Source organism: Oryzias latipes, chromosome 23 (assembly GCF_002234675.1).
Source record: "Oryzias latipes chromosome 23, ASM223467v1".
NCBI classification, from domain to species: domain Eukaryota; kingdom Metazoa; phylum Chordata; class Actinopteri; order Beloniformes; family Adrianichthyidae; genus Oryzias; species Oryzias latipes.
The window spans coordinates 540,741-559,788 of record NC_019881.2 but is presented as its reverse complement, the minus strand read 5'-3'; the positions used below and the strand labels follow the sequence as shown (position 1 = coordinate 559,788).

Here is a 19,048-nt window from a genome sequence, read left to right as displayed (position 1 = left end):
GAGGCACAGATCAAAAACAAAATACTGGCTTCATGAAGTTCACTGATTTAACACACAGAGCCTCTCATTTAACACAAACAGAAACACTTTTCTGAGCAACCAACAAATATTGACCACAAATACTATAAATACCACAACATGTGACACAGTTCACTACACTTTACGGTGCCTGGCGATCCGCCGCCAGCAGCTCGTCGGGCTGATCGCTTACATCATAACGGCTGTGGCGTGTAGTTCTGTGAAGAAATACCAACTACAGACTGATGATGTCACAGCAGCATCACGGCGTGTGACACTGCGGTGCACAGACACCAAGACCTGCACTGGGAGCAATGCAAGAGGGCTTTACAGCTGAGTTCAAATAAAACCTTCATGCTTTCTGTACAACATGACAATAGTTATCCATTAATAATTCAGTTAAAGCTTTTAAAAAACACATTCATTTGTCTGTAATTCCTTATAATAAATGAGGAACAGCAGTTCATGTCTCAGTAGAAGATCTTAGCTTCCTGGAAGCAGCGGGTACTTCCTGTTTGGAACGCTAGTCACTCAGTCCAGTTATCATGTACAGTCTATGGTTTCAAAATCTGGTCCCGGCTGTGCCGTTTTCTGCCACTAGGTGTCCCTGATGCGTCAAATGAAGGAACAGCAGGAGAGGAGCAGGGCTGCCGAGTGCAGGAGGAACCGAGAGATCGCAACCCTGAAGAAGGATCAACGCAAAGCAGAGGCGAGACAAAGTCCAAAAACCATCTGCTGCTTTCCTCTTTTCCTTCTTAACGTCTTCCTCTCTTCTAGGTTCAAATGAGGCAGCTGGAGGCTCAGAAGCGGCAGCAGGAACTGATCCTTCGCAGGAAGAACGAAGAGGTCCGCCAAGCCGCGAGTTGGTAAAAACACAGCTGCGACGACAGCAGCGACTCTAAAGCGGCTTCCTGTTTCCGTGGTGCGTTCAGGTGAGCGCTCTGCGGCGGCAGGTGAGGCCCGCATCTGGGAAGGTGAACAGGAAGGTCAGTCTGCCGGAGCCCCTGCAGGAACAGTCCCAAAGGGGGATACCTGCCAGGCCGTCCTCAGCGAGGGCAAACGCCTCTAACGGCGCCAGGTACGGCATCCCAGGCTCTCCAGCAGACGCCCCTCAGCAGGTTTGACGGCCACCTCCCTGTTTTAGGAGTTCTCTGGTGCGGGGCGGGAGCGCCAGGACAGCCAGGACTAAATGGCAGTCTCTGGAGAGGCGTGTCAGTGACATCATCATGCAGAGGATGACCATCTCCAACATGGAGGCGGACATGAACCGTCTGCTGAAGGTAGGGCAGGCTTCAAAAGGACTAACAGCCGTCCACGGTCTCCACTAAACGCCGTTTCCCTGATTCTGGAGCAACGAGAGGAGCTGGCCAGACGAAGGGAGCGGGCGTCTAGAAAGAGGCAGAAAATGGCCACAGACGGCGCCGATGCCGAGCGTTCTTTGGCGTCCATGAACGAGGAGCTGGAGTCTCTGAGCGCCAACATCGACTACATCAACGACAGCATCGCAGACTGTCAGGCCAACATCATGCAGATGGAGGAGGCCAAGGTGGGCAGACGTCACTCTGATCCTTTCATGATCTTTCATGATCCTTTCATGTCGGCTGGGTTTTACAACTAGTTATCAGTTATTGATCAGTCATCTGGCTGCTTAGTAGGGCTGTAACAATTCATTTTTCTACATCAGTTCCATTTGTTGTTGCTGATACAAGTCAATATTAGTTCCTTTTAAACGATCCGATCCACTGAACTCAAATGGATCCAGGTCATCTTTATCCCAGAATCTTTATGACAGAAACACGTTGCAGGTGAAGTTGTCCAGATGTCTTCAGGACCATCAAACAAACAAGTCAACTAGAATGAATGTCAATCCATTCCCATGTTAGTTTCTGAAGTTCACCAATGTTGTTGTTCCACATCCACAGAAAGGGAACATTTGCATCATGAGAGTGTTTGGTAGAAAGGCCACTCAGCATGTTTGGATGCTGCGTTTTGTCCCTAGAGCACCACTGTGAGGCTCAGTGTGGGGCTGTCTCTTTATTTCTGTGGTGATTTACAGAAGGACTGATCCGCATTAGCTTAGGAAGGAAGCATGGCGGGATCTTCCAGGAGGACAATGATCCCAAAGACACGGAGGAGTGTCTACATGGAAAGCATTTAGGGTTCTGGAGTGGTCTACCCGTCTGTGGACAGTAATCCAATAGAAAGAGCGTTAAAGCGACGGCCTCAGAACATCACAGCTCTGGAGAAGATCTGCTTGGAAGAATGGACCAAAATAACAGAGTGGAAAACCCACAGGAAACCATTGACCTCATCATTTCAATGTTACAAACCATTGAGATGAACCTCTGTGTTTTATTTTCTGCACCTTTATACAAAAAGATTCTTTAAAAATCAGGCACTGTGATTTCCTGGATTCTTCTTGTTTTCCTTAGAAAGGTGAGCCACTATTGAAATAACCAGCTGCTGCTACATTTTGGTTTGATCGAAATCATTGAGGTTCGTCATGCAAGCAGAAAAGGGAGCAAATCCTTTTCAAAGATTTTCCGTTTTCCCATTGAAAGGTTGGGAAATGGTTCTGTGTTTCTCTGCTGATGCTGTGGTTTCTACCAGAAGAGTCTTTTAATGCCTTAAACCCAACTTCAACTCAAGACGTTTGGAAAACTATCTAGTTACCAGCTGGCGTCTTTATTAACCGTGGGATTTTGCTTTGACTGCAGGAGGAAGGCGACACGGTGGACGTCACGGCTGTCATCAGCTCCTGCAGCCTCTCCGAGGCTCGATTCCTTCTGGATCATTTCATGACCATGTCCATCAACAAGGTGCCAGATCTGCTCTTCATCCGGTTTAGTGGATCTACAGTAACAGATCACAGCTCGATGTTACGTCATGTTTGTATTCATATTCATCCAGAAGACGGATAGAACAGCATTCTTAAACACAGCACTGCTTTAACTTCATCTGAGCTGGCGTTGGCTCAACAGCGTACAGCTGCATCGCTCCACGGCCACTGGACGTCTCTGTAGACCAGGCTGTGGGGGCTGTAAGCCAGCGGGCAGAGTGTCAACAGAGAGATGATGGGAAATGAGCAGAGGCTTACTCCCCACCAACGGCCCCGCCCACAACCATTTCTTATGAAATACTGCAGAAAGTGTCGTTTTCTACGACACGGGTCATAAAAACTGCTAATGTTTTTACGGTCGATCTGACTTGACGCGTTTCTCAAACAGAGCGGCTAAAAAAGTGCTGAACATTTTCAAAAGTCATCATCTGAGTTTGAAAACAGCATTTCTAAGGACTCCAATCAGATTCAAACTTCTGCTGATTGTTGAAAAGTAAACAGGTTCAACTTTGAAGGTTGCACGGTGGTGTAGTGGCCAGCATCCTTGCCTCACAGCAGAAGGGCCCTGGTTTGAGTCCCAGCTGAGTTCTTTCTTCCTCGTGTGCATGTCTGGGTTTTCTACCAGCACTTTGGCCTCCTCCACAGCTTTATACACTAGTGTGACAGAGGTCCTGCAGCAGACCGGAAGCCTCTTGAGGCTGAGCCCCCCCTGGGATAAGCCCCAACTACCCCAAAAGAGATTCAGCGGGCTATGAAGATGGATGATGACTCTAAATATCCTGAAGAGATGGTTTCCTCAAAGTTTTAGTGAATCTGAATTTAGTGAATGTCTTTTTCTTTAGTTTAGTGCTGATTTGGGTTTGGGGGGCCGGTTTAGCTCGTGCTGGTTTGCGGCGCCTTCCGTCCGTGAAACCAGGGTTCGAGTCTGGGCTGCTCCCTATTCCCTTCTCTGCTGCGGTGCCGGTCCAAAGCCCGGTTGGATTGAGAGGGTTGCGTCAGGAAGGGCATGCGGCGTAAAACATTGCCAAGTTAACCATGCGACTCGTCCTCGAGGGAGGGTTGTTCCGCTGTGGCGACCCCTGATGGGAGAAGCCGAAAGCGGAAGAAGTGCTGATTTGGGTTTAGTTGAACTTGAAGTTGTTTTTAGGCTGATTTGTTGATTCCATCTGCAAAATAGAATACATTAGATCTCTAATAGAACTTTTCAAAGATGGGATTTTTTTTTATATCTGAGCACTAACAGTAAAAATGTCTGTCAGTGAAAATGTTAAAATAGACATTCTGACCAGATTAACAGTGAAATGGTTAACGTAGAGACAATAGGACAGAAACGTTTTAGGCTTTACTTTCCACCAAGTCCAGATGGTTCAGGTCTGCCTCCGGGTGCTAACCCGCCGCCCCCCCATCAGGGTCTACAGGCGGCCCAGAAGGAGTCCCAGCTGAAGGTGATGGAGGGCCGGCTGAAGCAGACGGAGATCACCAGCAGCACGCAGAACCAGCTGCTGTTCCACATGCTGAAGGAGAAAGCAGAGATCAACCCCGAGCTGGACGCCCTGCTGGGCAGCGCCCTGCAAGGTACGGAGGCCGTCCTCAGCGGCGTGGAGCGCCGTCATCACCGTCTCCATCGCCTCCTCTTCAGCCAAGCTGCTGCACTTCATTTTACACACTTCACAAGCTTTTATTCTGGAAGTCTACATCTAAAATCCTCGAGAAACAAACATGAGGCGTGCAAAACTCTGTGGAGCCATTTCTGTGTCTTCATCTCCTGAGTTTGACTTTGATTTGGTTTCTGTCTGTTTTTTGGGTGAATCCAGAGTTAGGGCTGCTGTCAGCAGGTGAGTACGAGGCTGTGCGAGCGCATCTGAGAGACGTGCACGCTGCTCGATTCCCATCCAACTAAGACCTTGAAGAATGATCATCTTTTTGTATTGATGCCAACCAAACTCTAAAAAAGGACATTTTTGGCTCTATTTTGTAGTTTAGTGGTTTAAAAGTGAGAAATCCTGCAGCGTGCATCCAAAGGACTAACACAGATGCAGTAATAATGTGCACGTCACCCCCCCCTGCTAGTCTGTCACTGAAGCTGACGGAGCTGAAGCATCACAGTCTGTGTCTGCTCTGCTGTGTTTGTGGAGTCTGTCTGTTCGTACCCCCCCTGACTGTAAACACTGAGGCTGCCCCCCCAGGCCAGCCTCCTGAATGAATCCTCCCTGCTGTCCACATGGAACCCCCACGCCTTCTGACAACGCTGTTTGGCTTCCCCAGGTGCTGAGAATGGAGACGACAGCAGCAGCGATGAGTCCACGCCGAGCCCCGCCTCTGACGGCAGGTGGGTCAATAAATCTTCACGTTTACCACGTTGGCAGAAACCTCTTTCACAACAAGGTTGCCCCATTTTGTTCCCTAATTTTAAGGCAACCAACAAATCCTAAATGTTGCAGTTCCTCAAATGACCACTGAAGGCTGGTTCCAGAAGGAAGAAAACGTCTCATCTAGTCCTATGTTAACCCTGGCTTAGCACCAAAGATAATGTTGGTGACACGTTCTTTGATTACCTCATCAACCTCATTTCAACAGACTCTGAAGCAGGAAAAGTGGCTTATGGTAGACCGGATGTATATGTATATCAGCTGAAAGATAACTGGACAAAACATCAAAGTTATAAAATACAGCAGCTGATGGCTGAGCTAAACTAAGCTAAGCTAAAGTAAACTAAGCTAAGCTAAAGTAAACTAAGCTAAGCTAAACTAAGCTAAGCTAAAGTAAACTAAACTAAGCTAAGCTAAACTTAGCTAAAGTAAACATTAGCTAAACTAAGCTAAAGTAAACTAAATTAAGCTAAGCTAAACTTAGCTAAGCTAAACTAAACTAAGCTAAGCTAAACTAAAGTAAAGTAAGCTAAGATAAAGTAAACTAAACTAAGCTAAACTAAGATAACCTAAGCTAAGCTAAACTAAACTAAGCTAAAGTAAAATAAGCTAAGCTAAACTTAACTAAACTAAAGTAAACTAAGCTAAGCTAAGCTAAACTAAACTAAACTGGACATCTCTGCCCTTAGACCCTCCTCTAGGAAAAACTCCTAAAAGGACAAATAGAAACCTCAGGGGTGTCCACATGAAGGAGGGATCCTCCCCCAGGACGGACAGACGATGTACCAGACCTCATAGAGAAGAATTAACTTATCTAACTCTACAACTACATGTTTAGTCCAGCAGACGAGCTTCATCCAGACGGAGTTACATCAGCTGACAAGTTACAGCAGCCAAAGGAATGACAACTCTGGAGCTTCACGTTAAATAAGCTAATTTGACACTAAATTCATCACAGACCGATTAGGAATAATTAGTCGATATTTCTTGGCTTGTTGGTATTTCTCACAGCAGTCAAGGGGGAGGGGTTAGAAATCAGCTGTTCAGATTTTCCTGGAGCTCACATTAGTGCATACTTAGGGTCATGTTGGTCTGCTGGGTAGGTAGACCCATCAAAAATGTATTTTCACCCTTTTGCCCAGCTTCAGGCTGTTGTTGGTTTGGGCGGAGCTAACGGGTTACTATGGCTGCCTTAAATTGCATCTTTACTGTGATTTGTTATGAGTTGTCCAAGATGATCAGTCAGTTCAGAAACGTCTGGCTGTAGCTGGGATGTTCTCACCCTCTGAGCAGGACGTGGCATCAAGAAATCTGAAGTGGGCAGGACAGAAAAGAGATGTGCTGTGGTTTCATGGTCTTCAACCAAACCAGTTCCACTGACAGCTGTTCTGCTTCCTGTTTCAGCTCTCTGACATCAGATCTCATGAAGTTATGTGGAGAAACTAAACCAAGAAACAAGGTGCAGTGCTGTAACGATGCGTTTTTTTGTAGTGTAAATGCTGTTTGTTAGTAGAATCCTCTCTGTTTGTTCCATAAGTGGAATTAGTTTGTTCCACTAATTCAAGTGTTGGTTGTTACAAACGGTTCCGATCCTGCAGGCTCGGAGGCGGACCACCACCCAAATGGAGCTGCTCTATGCCGGCAGTGGGGATCGGTCCTGTGACCCCCCAACTGGAGACTTCCCGGGTCCTCTTCTACCCCTCCCGGAGTTCCTGGAAGGGCCTGCAGGAAAGCAGGGTCAGCCCCCCAGCCGTGAGCCAACCGTCTCCCCGTCTGCGCCGTCCGCCAGGCCGGCTGGGGTGTAAGCGTCTGAGCAAAGATGATGATATTTTAGGGTAAACAGCTTCTGATTCTGTGCTTAACTGCTGGTCTCAGAGGTTCTGGATCCAGATCGCCTACAGGGAACAGGAGGGATTTGTTGGAACGCTCCCCCCTCACCCGGCGGAAGATGCATGAGAAAGGCCTTCCGGTGTCCCACATCCCAACACCGACACAGACAGAAACCAGAGCTAAAGCCTCTGATTCCAAATCCTTGTGAGTCTGCCGTTAGCAGCCGCCTCCGTTGGGCGGCCTCTGACACGTGATGCCGTCAGGAAGGCGCTCAGCACAGCCTCGGGGATTAGCATAGCATTTCCACGCTGCATATCAGCGAATGTTCTCACAGTTGGAAGAGGCTTGGGGTAAAATGTTGAAGCGGTGCAAATAGAGTTTTTCTTCACGGCTCCATTCAAACCTAAAGACTTGGTGTCATGGAATTCCAGGCACAAACCGCTGGGATTCAAACAGTTGGTACTTTAGTGTTTTCAGGAGGTCACCCAGAGGTCATTACCGAGTCCGAGTCCCTGACCTGGTTTACTTTTTAGCGCGTTCAGTGGCCCCTCACTGTAGGTGGAGCCTGCAAAGGGCCGTACAGGCGTTTGTAGCGACGCGTTTTAAACGCAGAAGCCCAAAACGCACATTAACAGACATTACAGAGACTGACATTGCTTGACAGGATGAACTCTTCATGCTCTTCCCTGCTTTGCATATCAGAGCAACGTTGTTTCTCTGCACTTCAGAATCTCCTGGAATCACATGAACTGCACATCATGTTGAAGACTGACGGTGTTCCAAGAATGTCTGTAGGTCATGAGGATCATGCATGTCAGACATCAACATGTGAGCTCAGGGCTCCAGACTGCGACCAATTGGTCGCATTTTGCGACCAAAATTTGAGAGTGTGCGACTGAATTTTACATCCAGTCGCACATGTGCGACCAGTAAATTTGCCTCCCCCACCCTCCGTATTTTTTATACATTAAACGTGGAAGGGGCACATCAATGATCAATGAAATAATCTGAGACGCGAGCGCACACGCACGCAGGCAGACACACACTCGCGCACATACTCATAAAACGCGAGCACACACTCTCGCGTGGTACCTGTCTGTGAGGCGGCCACTGCGTGTGAGAAGAGTAAGTCACTGTAAGTGGCTAAAATATGTGGAGGGGCGGGGCCTAGAGATATTCGCGCGCGCGTAAACATCTGTGGGAAGGAAACGGAGACAAATATAGTCACAACCTGATATGTGCGTCTGAGCTATGAGCAAGCGAACCATTGATTCATTCTTCCGACCTGCGGCTAATGTAAAGCAGGGATCTCAAATTCGTGGCCCGCGGGCTATTTGCGGCCCCCAAGATGATATTTTGCGGCCCCCGACTCAATATGAAAATTTAATGTAACTGCAGCCCGCCAGTTTATTGAATGACACTTTTTCATTGTCGTGCACGGAGCTGACCAACCAATCACAGTGGTGTAAATTACTCTTGGGGGCGGGACAATGACAGGGCTTGAAAGCAGGAAACCTGACAGCTCCCTCTCCGGACCACATGAAGGAGTTCCTTACTTTCCTTTCTAGAACGTATTTATTCGCTCGTAATTTTCTAAATACATGCAGTCCGTGCTGAACTTTTCTCTGGGTCTCACAGACCCGGAGGAAGGTTTAGGTTTTGGTTACGGTTACGGCGGCGCATCAAACGGTTATGTACGGCCGTTACGGCAGCACACCGCTCCCGTCCCGCGGGAGTCGGGGTAGCTGAGGAGAATAAATGTCCCACACCTACTTGCGTGACAGCTAACGGGGCTTGAACTTTAAACACGCTCGAGCAAAAACAACATTAGTTTTAGACTCACTGAAAATACGTGGGGAAAATGCAACGATAGACGTGTTTGAGATGAACCGGCACCTCGCCTGGATCGTTGGGGAGACCAACGATGATTGACAGTTGATGTTGGAGCAAAAACAAAAATATATGTCTCACACCAGGGGCCTGTTTCACAAAGGAGGTTCAACCAACTCTGAGGTCAAACCTGAACTCTGAGTTGGTCAATCGAGAGATTGACAACTCTGAGTTTTCAGTTTCAGAGCAGCTGATCCGCGTTAGATCAATCAACTCTGAGTGGACTGATTCGGAGGTGAGCGTGCGCACCGCGTCTATAAGAAGCCATTATCAATGGAGCGCAGATATCACGAGTCACCATGGCAACCGTGAAAACAAAGAGGTCTGCGTATTTTTCTCCAGCTGAACTTGACGTGCTGCTGCAGAGTTACAGTGAATATGAGCACATATTCCAGAAGAAAAGCAACACTGCTGCATCTGCAAAACAGAGACAGTTAGCGTGGAAAACATAGCTGCTCAAGTTAATGCCTAAGTTTGCATTTAAATCATTGGTATAAATATTGACTGTAATAACTTTTTAAATAGCGTAAGGTGTGAAATAAAAAATGGCTATATTTAGGTGTACTTTTGAAGTGTTATTCCTGGTGTAAATGCATGAAATGCTGCATAGTGTACAGAACCAATCTGGGGGAAAATGCATTTAACGTCGGTAATGTTTAGAGGACTTTTTTGTTAACCTTCCCCTCTAGCAAACGTTGGTCATTTTAATATTAATACATGCAATTGTGTTTTTAAAAGTGAACTTTTGTCTACTGTTGAACCTTTCGCTGCGCAAAGACTTCCTTCTTTTCTCTCGTCTTTCCGACCGTGCGTGGTCAAAAGCGCAGGGGAGATTTCCTTCAGGGCCGAAGGGAATTCTCCTTCGGGGTTCACTTCCCGTTGGAAACCCTCAACCTCCAGAGCGGAATAAGAATGACTCCAAAACAGTTATTCTGGGAATGACACCTTCTCCGTCCTCCTCATCCGTGCTCACCCCCCCCCCCCCCCCATCTGCACCTGCAATCGCCCCTCCCCTTGTCTCTCGTGGATTGCACCCCGCTCAGCACACACACGCTGCAACACTACCCCTGTATTGATCAAGTGGTATAGGTTTATATGGGATTAAGAAAGTAAGCAGTGCTAGAAAATTGTGTTTCCAAAAAGTAATTGTTACATTAATCTAATTCAATGTCCCTGATTTCATTTTCATGTAGATGCAATCCTGCAGGAATTAAAATAACATGGCAGCAGCTAAAAATGAAGTATAAAAACATAATTCAATCAGTTCAAATGTGAGCATGTCATGGATGTAGGCTTTGTTGACAATATTTGACATATGAAACATCTACATAGCAAGACCTAATGTTGTTTTCATTGTATATGTAATTGACTGCAACGAAAAACGGTAACGCTCAAACAAAAACGTATGGAGCAATGACAAAATATTGAGTCTTCTCAAAATCCTCGTACGAGGTAAATGTAATTCTCTACGAATTAATGCAGCCTCCTCATCTTTGGGTAATCCAAAAAAGGACAAGCCATTCTTGTCACTTAGATCGCGTGACGGAAATGTGGGCAATGAAGGTTGAAGCGAAATATAGTGCTTCGTCTTTAAAAAGGGGAGGGGACCGGCAAAAACTTCGAGTTTGGAGAATAAAACCTGCTCCCGACCAGGTTAGGTTCACAGCATAAGTAACCATGGATACTGACTCCGAGTAAAAGTTAACTCTCTTTCAGAAACGGGTTTGACTTACTCTGCTTTCTCTGGTTTGACAAACCTCCGATTCTGAAACGGAAAACCCAGGGTTTCCCTGATTTCCGGGTTTATGAACTCAGAGTTTACACTTAACCTCCTTTGTGAAACAGGCCCCAGGTGATCTGCGCAGCGTTGAGTTCACCTGGGTGATCTCAAACACGCTTATTGTGCATCTTGGCTGCACCTATTTGGTGTCACAAAGATAAATTTCCATCTGTTTTCTTTACTTATTTGTACTGTCATGACAGCGATGGTGCTGTCAGTTTACCTTCTTGTTGCATCTTCAAAAGTGAAGATTAAAATGTGACACTGAATTAGAAACAGCGTATTGTAATTTCTGCATCTATTATTAAAGTATTTATTAGTAATACAGTGGAAATTAGTAGATTTGGTTAGAATGTTGATTTACGGTATGCGCCCCTAAATTTTCTGGTTGTGCCCCTAAAATTTTCAGTTAGGGGCCACTTTGCTCCTAGTGAAAAAAGTTAGTCTGGAGCCCTGGAGCTACAGCTAGCCAGACTCATCTCCCCAGAAGAAATAGCATTAGTAGGAACACTGTAGAGCAGGGGGCCCAGAATCCAGACCTGGGGGGCCGGTGTCCTGCTGGTTATCTGCTGCTGATCACCTGATCAGGTGTGTTTAGCCAATAAGGAGCTTTAATGGCAGGTTGGGTTAAAAACACCGGCGCTGGAGGTCTGGATTTGGGGGCCCTGATGTAGATGAAGGGGTAAATGACCCAATGACAACATTGTTTAAGCTGGAGTTTTTCAACCAAGAAGAGGGGGGGCCTGGCTGCAGACAAGACGGTGTCTGCAGCCAGGCCCCCTTTTTTGTGGCTTTGTGCCGGTGTGCAACACTTGATTACCGGTGAAAAGCTGTTTCTCTCTGCCGATCAGCTGATCCACGTTGATGGCGTCAGGACTTACGGTCAGAGCAAAGCTTTGACAAATACATCTCTGTTTGAAACCTGAAAGCTGAAAAAACCCGTAACACGGCAAAAAGGTGGACTGCGATGCAGCAAAGGATAATTCTAAATGGGGGGTCACCAAGCCTGTTTGCTGCTCACCTGGATCAGGTGAGTTCGGCCAATCAGAAACTGATTCAGTCCAGCTGATCAGCCTCCACTGAAGCAGGTTAGCAGCTAAACAAGGTGGAGTCCAGGAGGAACAGGTGACCCTGATCGGTTTCAATGGACTGAACAGAAATCTCCCTCTAGTGGATTATTGGTGAAATGCAGCTAGTTTCACTTTCTTCACTCTAGAAGCCAAAGACGGTCTCAGGGCTAGATTTGATATCTTTATATTGAAATAAACACTTTATGTTGTTTGTTTTCCTCTTCTTAACAAACAAATGACATCAACTCTTCTGATTCTAAAGTAATATTTAAAATCCTTTTCTTCTGTTCATAGGTTGGAGGAATCTCCTGTTTTTGAAGGCCACAGGTAATCCACACCTGTCACATCATCTGCAGCTCCTGACATTAGATTTTTTTTTTAACAAAACTGTTGTAATCTATTCTTATCTGAAAAAAGTCACTTTCGGCCCATCAATGTCTGTTCCTGTGGAGCAGAGGCAGAGTGGTCCACCTCTGATCAGGAGTTTACAGGTTCGGTTCCCTGCCTGCCCACACATGTCAAAGTGTCCTTGGGCAAGGCACTGAACCCCACACTGCTCATGGGGGTTATAGGGTGGAGCCAGTGTTATGGGAATGAATGGACAGGCTCTGTAAAGTGTAGTATTAGTGTACTCCATCTACCATTTTGACCATTTTGCATACCATGGTGGAAGTGTCATAATTACTGTTTTGTTCTTTATTTACTCTTTGTGAGTGGAGTTTACCATGCCTGATGAAAGTAAACTAATTTAACAAGCAGTGAAAGTAGAAGTGAAGTCTGTGAATGAATGGAGCTGTGGATCAAAACCCATTCAGATAAAAATGTTCTTGAGGGATTTTCTGATGATGGAAGACAAACGTTTATAAAGAAGCTAGACCTACGTCTCTGTTTTCCTCGTCTGAGCTGGAATCTGGATCTAAACTGAAGGACTGAACAGTGTTGCTGCACCGCATCTGTTAGCTGTGATTCTGAGGGCTGTAAGCTAGCAGGAGAGAGTGTAAACAAAGGGATGATAAGAAACTAGTGGAGCTGCGCCAACAGCCCCCCCATAACTGATGCAAATGTCTGAGGACTTCTGCAGAATCAGTGTCCCAGAGAACGATTCTACAAACGGCTTCATCGTAAGTAAGGGAGCACTGAGAGATCAGAAGATGAACGGAGTGGGACTTCCTGTTGGACCAAACCCTGATCCACTGGAACTCGTGTCTTTCTGATTTGAAGAGGAGAATCTCATTGTAGGTTTGTCTTCTTTGTCCCAGAGGGGTGATCAACCCCGTGTCGGCCCTCAAGAACAGCAGAGGGTGTCCCGTTGTGTGCGTGCACGTGGCGGAAGGACACACCAAACCCGTGCTGTGTGTGGACGCCACAGATGACCTCCTCTTCACGGGGTCCAAAGGTACGTTGTTGCTGCAGACCCCCCTGAGCGGGGGCCGTTGCTCTGGTTGACCTCGGACTTGTGCGTTTAGATCGAACGTGCAAAGTGTGGAACCTGGTGACGGGTCAGGAGATCATGTCTCTGGCAGATCATCCCAGCAGCGTGGCGTCGGTCAGGTAAACGTCCTGGAAACACGCTGGTCAGAACTGCTTTGTCGCTGTCCTTTACCTGGTAAATGGCGTGTTGTAGGTACACCTCCAGCCTGGTCTTCACCGTTTCCTCCGCTTACATCAAAGTCTGGGACATAAGAGATTCGGCCAAGTGTATCCGCACGCTCACGTAAGGCGCCCTCCTCCCACGTCCCACGCCAAACGCAGCATCAAACTCCACCGCCGCCGTTCCTTCACAGGTCATCCGGACAAGTGGCATCAGGGGACGCCTGCTCCTCCTCCAGGAGTTTGTCCATTCCGCCTGGAGAGAGTCAGATCAGCCAGATCGCCCTCAACCCGTCCGGCTCCTTCCTGTACGCTGCCGCCGGGAACGCCGTGCGCATGTGGGACCTCCGGAAGTACGTCTGCGGCTCCACCATTGTCCGAGTAAGACGTGCAGCTGCTGGTGGGAGTGGCTAAGTGAAGTGTCGCCCTCTTTCAGGTTTGTGTCCACAGGAAAGCTGACGGGACACACGGCGCCCGTGCTGTGTCTGAGCGTGGAGCGGCTGAGCCACGGCCAGGACGCCACGCTCACCGGCTCCAAGGACCACCGCCTGAAAGTAGGAGCTGTTTTTTCTTCCACCGTCCCTGAAGGGTCCGGTCGTCATGGAGATTTCCTCTGCTCAGATGTTTGAGGTGGCGGAGGGAGTCCAGGGATGTGTCACCCCCAGCCATACTTTTGACCCCGCCCACCAGGACAGCGTGGAGTCCCTGGCTGTACATGGAGAGGTTTTCTACAGCAGCTCCAGAGACTGTTCCATTCTCAAGTGGGACTTGGCCAGCAAAAAGCTTTTACGGGTAAAATCCATCCCAGCTTCTTTGTCACATACTGCAGCAGGAAATGCAGACATTCAAACCCTAAATCACTGACCCCTCGGCTGAGTGAACGTCCCCCTCAGGGCTCTCTGAAAAACCAGTGTTTCCATGCTCACTACATCGGGGAATATAGACCACAATGCATTGCAGCAGAACATTTTTACCAAAAAAACGTATGTTAATGTAGTTTTTAATAAACTATAAACGTTTTCGTCTTCAAAAGACGGTCAATCATAAATAATCGTCTCAAAACGCTCATAATTAGATTTTAACTTTGTGAAATCAATGACGTCAATGCTTATGTTGATGTTTGTTTGTTTAACATAACCGAAATAAATATCTCTTAAAAAAAAGAAAACAAGTAGTGGGCGTGGCTTCTGGATTGCTTTTAAAATCCAGAGCACTACATAGTTTTCTAGTAGTTGGGGGTTAGGGCGGGGATTCAGACTCTGAGCCAGGAAGTGAGGACGTTAACCGCGTCTCATTGGTCAGACGGTTGGCGTGGCGCTCCAACGTCTTCTCTGATCTTTCCTATCCTACCTACTCAGTGTTTGATCAGAGCCTGTTTGGACGAACACACTGCTGAAATCCTGTGATGTTAATGTTTTTAGATCAATAAAATGATCAGTTTCCAAAGGCATACTGGGCTATGGTACAGTGGGAAGCACCGGTTTGTGTGCCTGGTTTCTGATCCCGGCTTGGCGTCCTCTTGGTCTATTTTTGGGTCTTTTCTTCTTGGGGAGGATGGAGCATTCTTCAACGTTTTTGTCGTTGTTATTCTTGTTGCCGTAGCAACGTCAAATTTCTCTGGGCCAAGTAGAGTCCAAAATAGGCAATGAAGGGTACTTTATTGTCTTTCTGTCATAAGTGGAAGTAAGTAAATGTAATGCATATTAATAAATACATGAATTTATTTATTCTTATTCTTTATTATTAATGTATTCATTCTAATGTGTGTATGCAGCTTTTTTAATTTGTAAGTATTTTTTTATAAACTCTGATTTTAAAAACTGCTCCAATGACCTTCCAGGCGGTCAGCACTCAGCCAGACTGGGTCAGTGTTCTGGGGGTGGTCCCGGGCTCCCCGGTGCTGCTCAGCGGCTGCAGGGGGGGCCTGCTGCGCCTTTGGCACTGCGACTCCATGGCGTCACTGGGTGAAGTCCAGGGACACGACAGCCCCATCAACGGCCTGGCCTCCAACAGAAGTCATCTGTTCACCGCCTCAGAGTGAGTCATGACCGTCACCGTGGAGCTCTGCCATGTTCGAAGGGCCACGCAAAACCATTTTGGGAGCTTTCAGGTGTAATAAGAATCATTCCTCTTGAAAAACAACCCAAAGTGGTTTTTAATTTGTTTGCAAATTTCTAAAAATTCCTCTAAAAACAAAATTACTAAAACCAGCAGGTTTTTAACCAGCTGATGTAGAACAGTGAGGAACCGCCCCTTCCAGGAAGAGTTTGTGGTTACAGCTCCGCCCACAGGCTAACGCACACGCCCTCTTTCTCTGTGGAGCTAGCGGTGTTTGGCAAAAACTCTTTTCTTTATTCGCACAATATGAACATCTATCTTTACAAAAGTTCCCGTTGGGAGAAACACAGACAGCCCTAGGATGATGTCATGAAATGGGCGTAACACACACGCAGCAAAAGGCGGAGCCTCAGAGGTCAAGTCGTCTTACTTCTGGGTTGGAAAAAAACTGTTAAAATAACTACCATATAATTAAAAAGCTGGTTCTTTTGTGTTCCAGTATATGATCACATGGATGTTGTTTACTATGAAAGGCTTAAGTATGGTATAGACCATAGTATGGTATAGACCATAGTATGGTATAGGCCATAGTATGGTATAGGCCATAGTATGGTATAGGCCATAGTATGGGATGGACCATAGTATGGGATGGACCATAGTATTGTATAGGCCATAGTATGGTATAGGACATAGTATGGGATGGACCATAGTATGGGATGGACCATAGTATTGTATAGGCCATAGTATGGTATAGGCCATAGTATGGTATAGGCCATAGTATGGTATAGACCATAGAATGGTAAAGGCCATAGTATGGTATAGGCCATAGTATGGGATGGACCATAGTATGGGATGGACCATAGTATTGTATAGGCCATAGTATGGTATAGGCCATAGTATGGGATGGACCATAGTATGGGATGGACCATAGTATTGTATAGGCCATAGTATGGTATAGGCCATAGTATGGTATAGGCCATAGTATGGTATAGACCATAGAATGGTAAAGGCCATAGTATGGTATAGGCCATAGTATGGGATGGACCATAGTATGGGATGGACCATAGTATTGTATAGGCCATAGTATGGTATAGGCCATAGTATGGTATAGGCCATAGTATGGTATAGACCATAGAATGGTAAAGGCCATAGTATGGTATAGGCCATAGTATGGGATGGACCATAGTATGGGATGGACCATAGTATTGTATAGGCCATAGTATGGTATAGGCCATAGTATGGGATGGACCATAGTATGGGATGGACCATAGTATTGTATAGGCCATAGTATGGTATAGGACATAGTATGGGATGGACCATAGTATGGTATAGATAGTATAATACCATAGTATGGACCATAGTATTGTGTAGACCCTTTAAACATTCTTGACATTTGACCTAGTGTCACTTTTCCAAAGGTACCAGAATTCCTTTGATAATATTTGTTCAATCATCAACAGGAAGTCTCTGATTTTGCTGCAGAGAAAAACTGTTTTAGCTCCTTTTTCACAAAGTAAAGTCAGTAGTGATGTCAAGTGCTGCGTTTGGTAAAGCATCATACGTCATCATATAGGCGCACAGCGGCCTTTCTCAGTCAGGATCAGTGGATTGGTGGTTGTAGGGTCTATCCAGGTGTTGCAGCTTTTTTTCAATGAGAAGTTGTAACCTTTCTGTTTTTGCTCTTTCTTAGCGACCGCACGGTGAGAATCTGGGAATCCGCTGTGTCTGTGGAGGATCTCTGACGAGGATTTGGTCCAAACTCCAGACTATGCACACATGAAGAGTTACTGTGAAACCCAAAGACTGGAAACATGCGGACTCAAAGTACCTTCAATCATTGATGCTTCTGCAAACCAAACACTCAACTCTGCTTCTGTTTTCCAGGTTGAATATTAGGTCAAATATTACTAAGAGCTGTTTTGACCTCTGACCTCTGAGCCGTTTCTTTCCCCTTATATTTAAGGGAAAACCAGCTGAAATACATGAATTTGTTAAATGTACTCATCATTTCTAGAGAAATGCATTTCCTGCTGTTCTAGTTAATTTATTTCAATCAATCTGCCCTTTGGAAGTTTGTCGGCATTTTGACCCGTTTGTCGGCGCCGCTGCTGTACTTTATCTCCCGGTGCCTGCTGTGTCTGTTTCTGCTCTCAGATCTTTTCTTCCATTTTAAACATCTGGGGAAACATTGGAGGATAACTCTCCATTCATTTCTTAAACTCCCTCATTCTGTTCAGGGTTGCTGGAGCCTATCCCAGCCAATGTTGGTGGAAGGTGAGGTACGCTCTACCAGGTTGGATCACCTTCATTTTCCCCTCACTAAATCAGAGAGCACTCATGAGAACCCGTCCCCACATTCAGCGACCTGTAAGTCCCTCCCACTCGATGACATCATCAACAGTGGCCGGTCGTCCAGGTTGAGGCGTAGCTGCCAGGGCTGGAGATGCAGACCAGCATCAGTGTAATCCTTAAGGTCACGGTCACGACTGACTTAACGTAAAGCTCTGCGTCAGACCACGCCCACATGAAGAAATGCGTTTGTCCTCCACGGCAGCATGCGGGTCCGGCGGTGGGGGGGGCTCTGTTTCCACCCCCACCAGGGTGTCACCTTTAAAAAACTATTTCTGCACCCCTACCCCTCCAAATGCCCCAACAGTTGCAGAGGTAGGGGAAGGATCGGGCCTAAAAACACAACCTGAACGTGTTTCACTGTAGAATTGAATTTAGAATTCATTCAAAGTAGAAATAGTAAATCAACATATGAGCTTTTATTTTGTAAATAATCGGAATCAGTTCTAGCACTTCCTGTTCACCAAACTGCAAACTAGCTGCCAGTGCAGAACAATCGCAGCGTCTCAGCTGTAGATGATGTGACAGAACTATTTCATGGCCTTTGACCCCAAACAGCACAGGACTCTGGGAATCGTGGGGTGGAGTCTGACGGTGAGGATCCCAAAAACACCAGCGTTATTGCGACCATCGTCATGACGACACATCTGCGTTTTGGCTCAGCTCTCCTGCATGGATGCTGGAGCTCCATTCAGTCACTGATGCTTCATATCTATCCGTGTTTGAACGTCTCCATCCGTGTCATGTGACAGACGTATGTGTGCCTCTACTCTCAGAATGGGATTTCATCATTATTGAAATTGTCACCACAATAAATAAAAACTGATGTCGGTGGTTGGTCATTTTGTTCTGTTTTAGCTGACATGTTTGTGTGGAAATAAACGAAAAAACCATCTGCTTGTTTTGGTGTGGTTCCATGCAGTGACCACATGGTGGCGCTAACGTATGAGAATATCTGTGACAGAGCTGGCAGCTGCTTCAGCAGCAGTTTTTCACCTATTTTACAGGAGAAAAGTGAAACTTGTGGTGATTCTAAAATGTAGAAACTTTAAAACGGCTCCATAAAAGTCCAAACTGCTGGTTGTTCGTCAAAAAGTCCTCCTTTTCTCCTGTCGTGTGAATATTTACGGCTTTAATTTGTACGAATCTCTAACCCTAAAGCATCAAAACTAAACAGGAACTTTCCTGTTTCTCTGTAATGAGAGCAAAGATCCAGACGTTGTGTTTTAAACGGTTACAGAACAGAGGATGGATG

The 19,048-nt window shown here is 46.4% G+C and overlaps 1 protein-coding gene across 1 annotated transcript in view; it reads left to right on the top strand.

Moving 5' to 3' along the window:
• Positions 1-18,688, top strand: part of LOC101157410 (kinesin-like protein KIF21A) — a 62,704-nt gene extending 44,016 nt beyond the window's left edge. The window contains exons 17-37 of the mRNA XM_020714266.2: positions 620-727; positions 796-864; positions 951-1,096; positions 1,163-1,298; positions 1,370-1,564; positions 2,736-2,837; positions 4,267-4,432; positions 4,672-4,692; positions 5,123-5,186; positions 6,631-6,685; positions 6,825-7,027; positions 7,102-7,260; positions 12,091-12,123; positions 13,056-13,192; positions 13,263-13,347; positions 13,421-13,510; positions 13,581-13,739; positions 13,823-13,940; positions 14,008-14,178; positions 15,227-15,423; positions 17,135-18,688. Of these exons, the coding sequence (XP_020569925.1) occupies positions 620-727; positions 796-864; positions 951-1,096; positions 1,163-1,298; positions 1,370-1,564; positions 2,736-2,837; positions 4,267-4,432; positions 4,672-4,692; positions 5,123-5,186; positions 6,631-6,685; positions 6,825-7,027; positions 7,102-7,260; positions 12,091-12,123; positions 13,056-13,192; positions 13,263-13,347; positions 13,421-13,510; positions 13,581-13,739; positions 13,823-13,940; positions 14,008-14,178; positions 15,227-15,423; positions 17,135-17,186 (2,466 nt within the window). The 3' untranslated portion in view covers positions 17,187-18,688. The remainder of the gene's footprint in view (positions 1-619; positions 728-795; positions 865-950; positions 1,097-1,162; positions 1,299-1,369; positions 1,565-2,735; positions 2,838-4,266; positions 4,433-4,671; positions 4,693-5,122; positions 5,187-6,630; positions 6,686-6,824; positions 7,028-7,101; positions 7,261-12,090; positions 12,124-13,055; positions 13,193-13,262; positions 13,348-13,420; positions 13,511-13,580; positions 13,740-13,822; positions 13,941-14,007; positions 14,179-15,226; positions 15,424-17,134) is intronic.
• Positions 18,689-19,048: the final 360 nt, after the last annotated feature.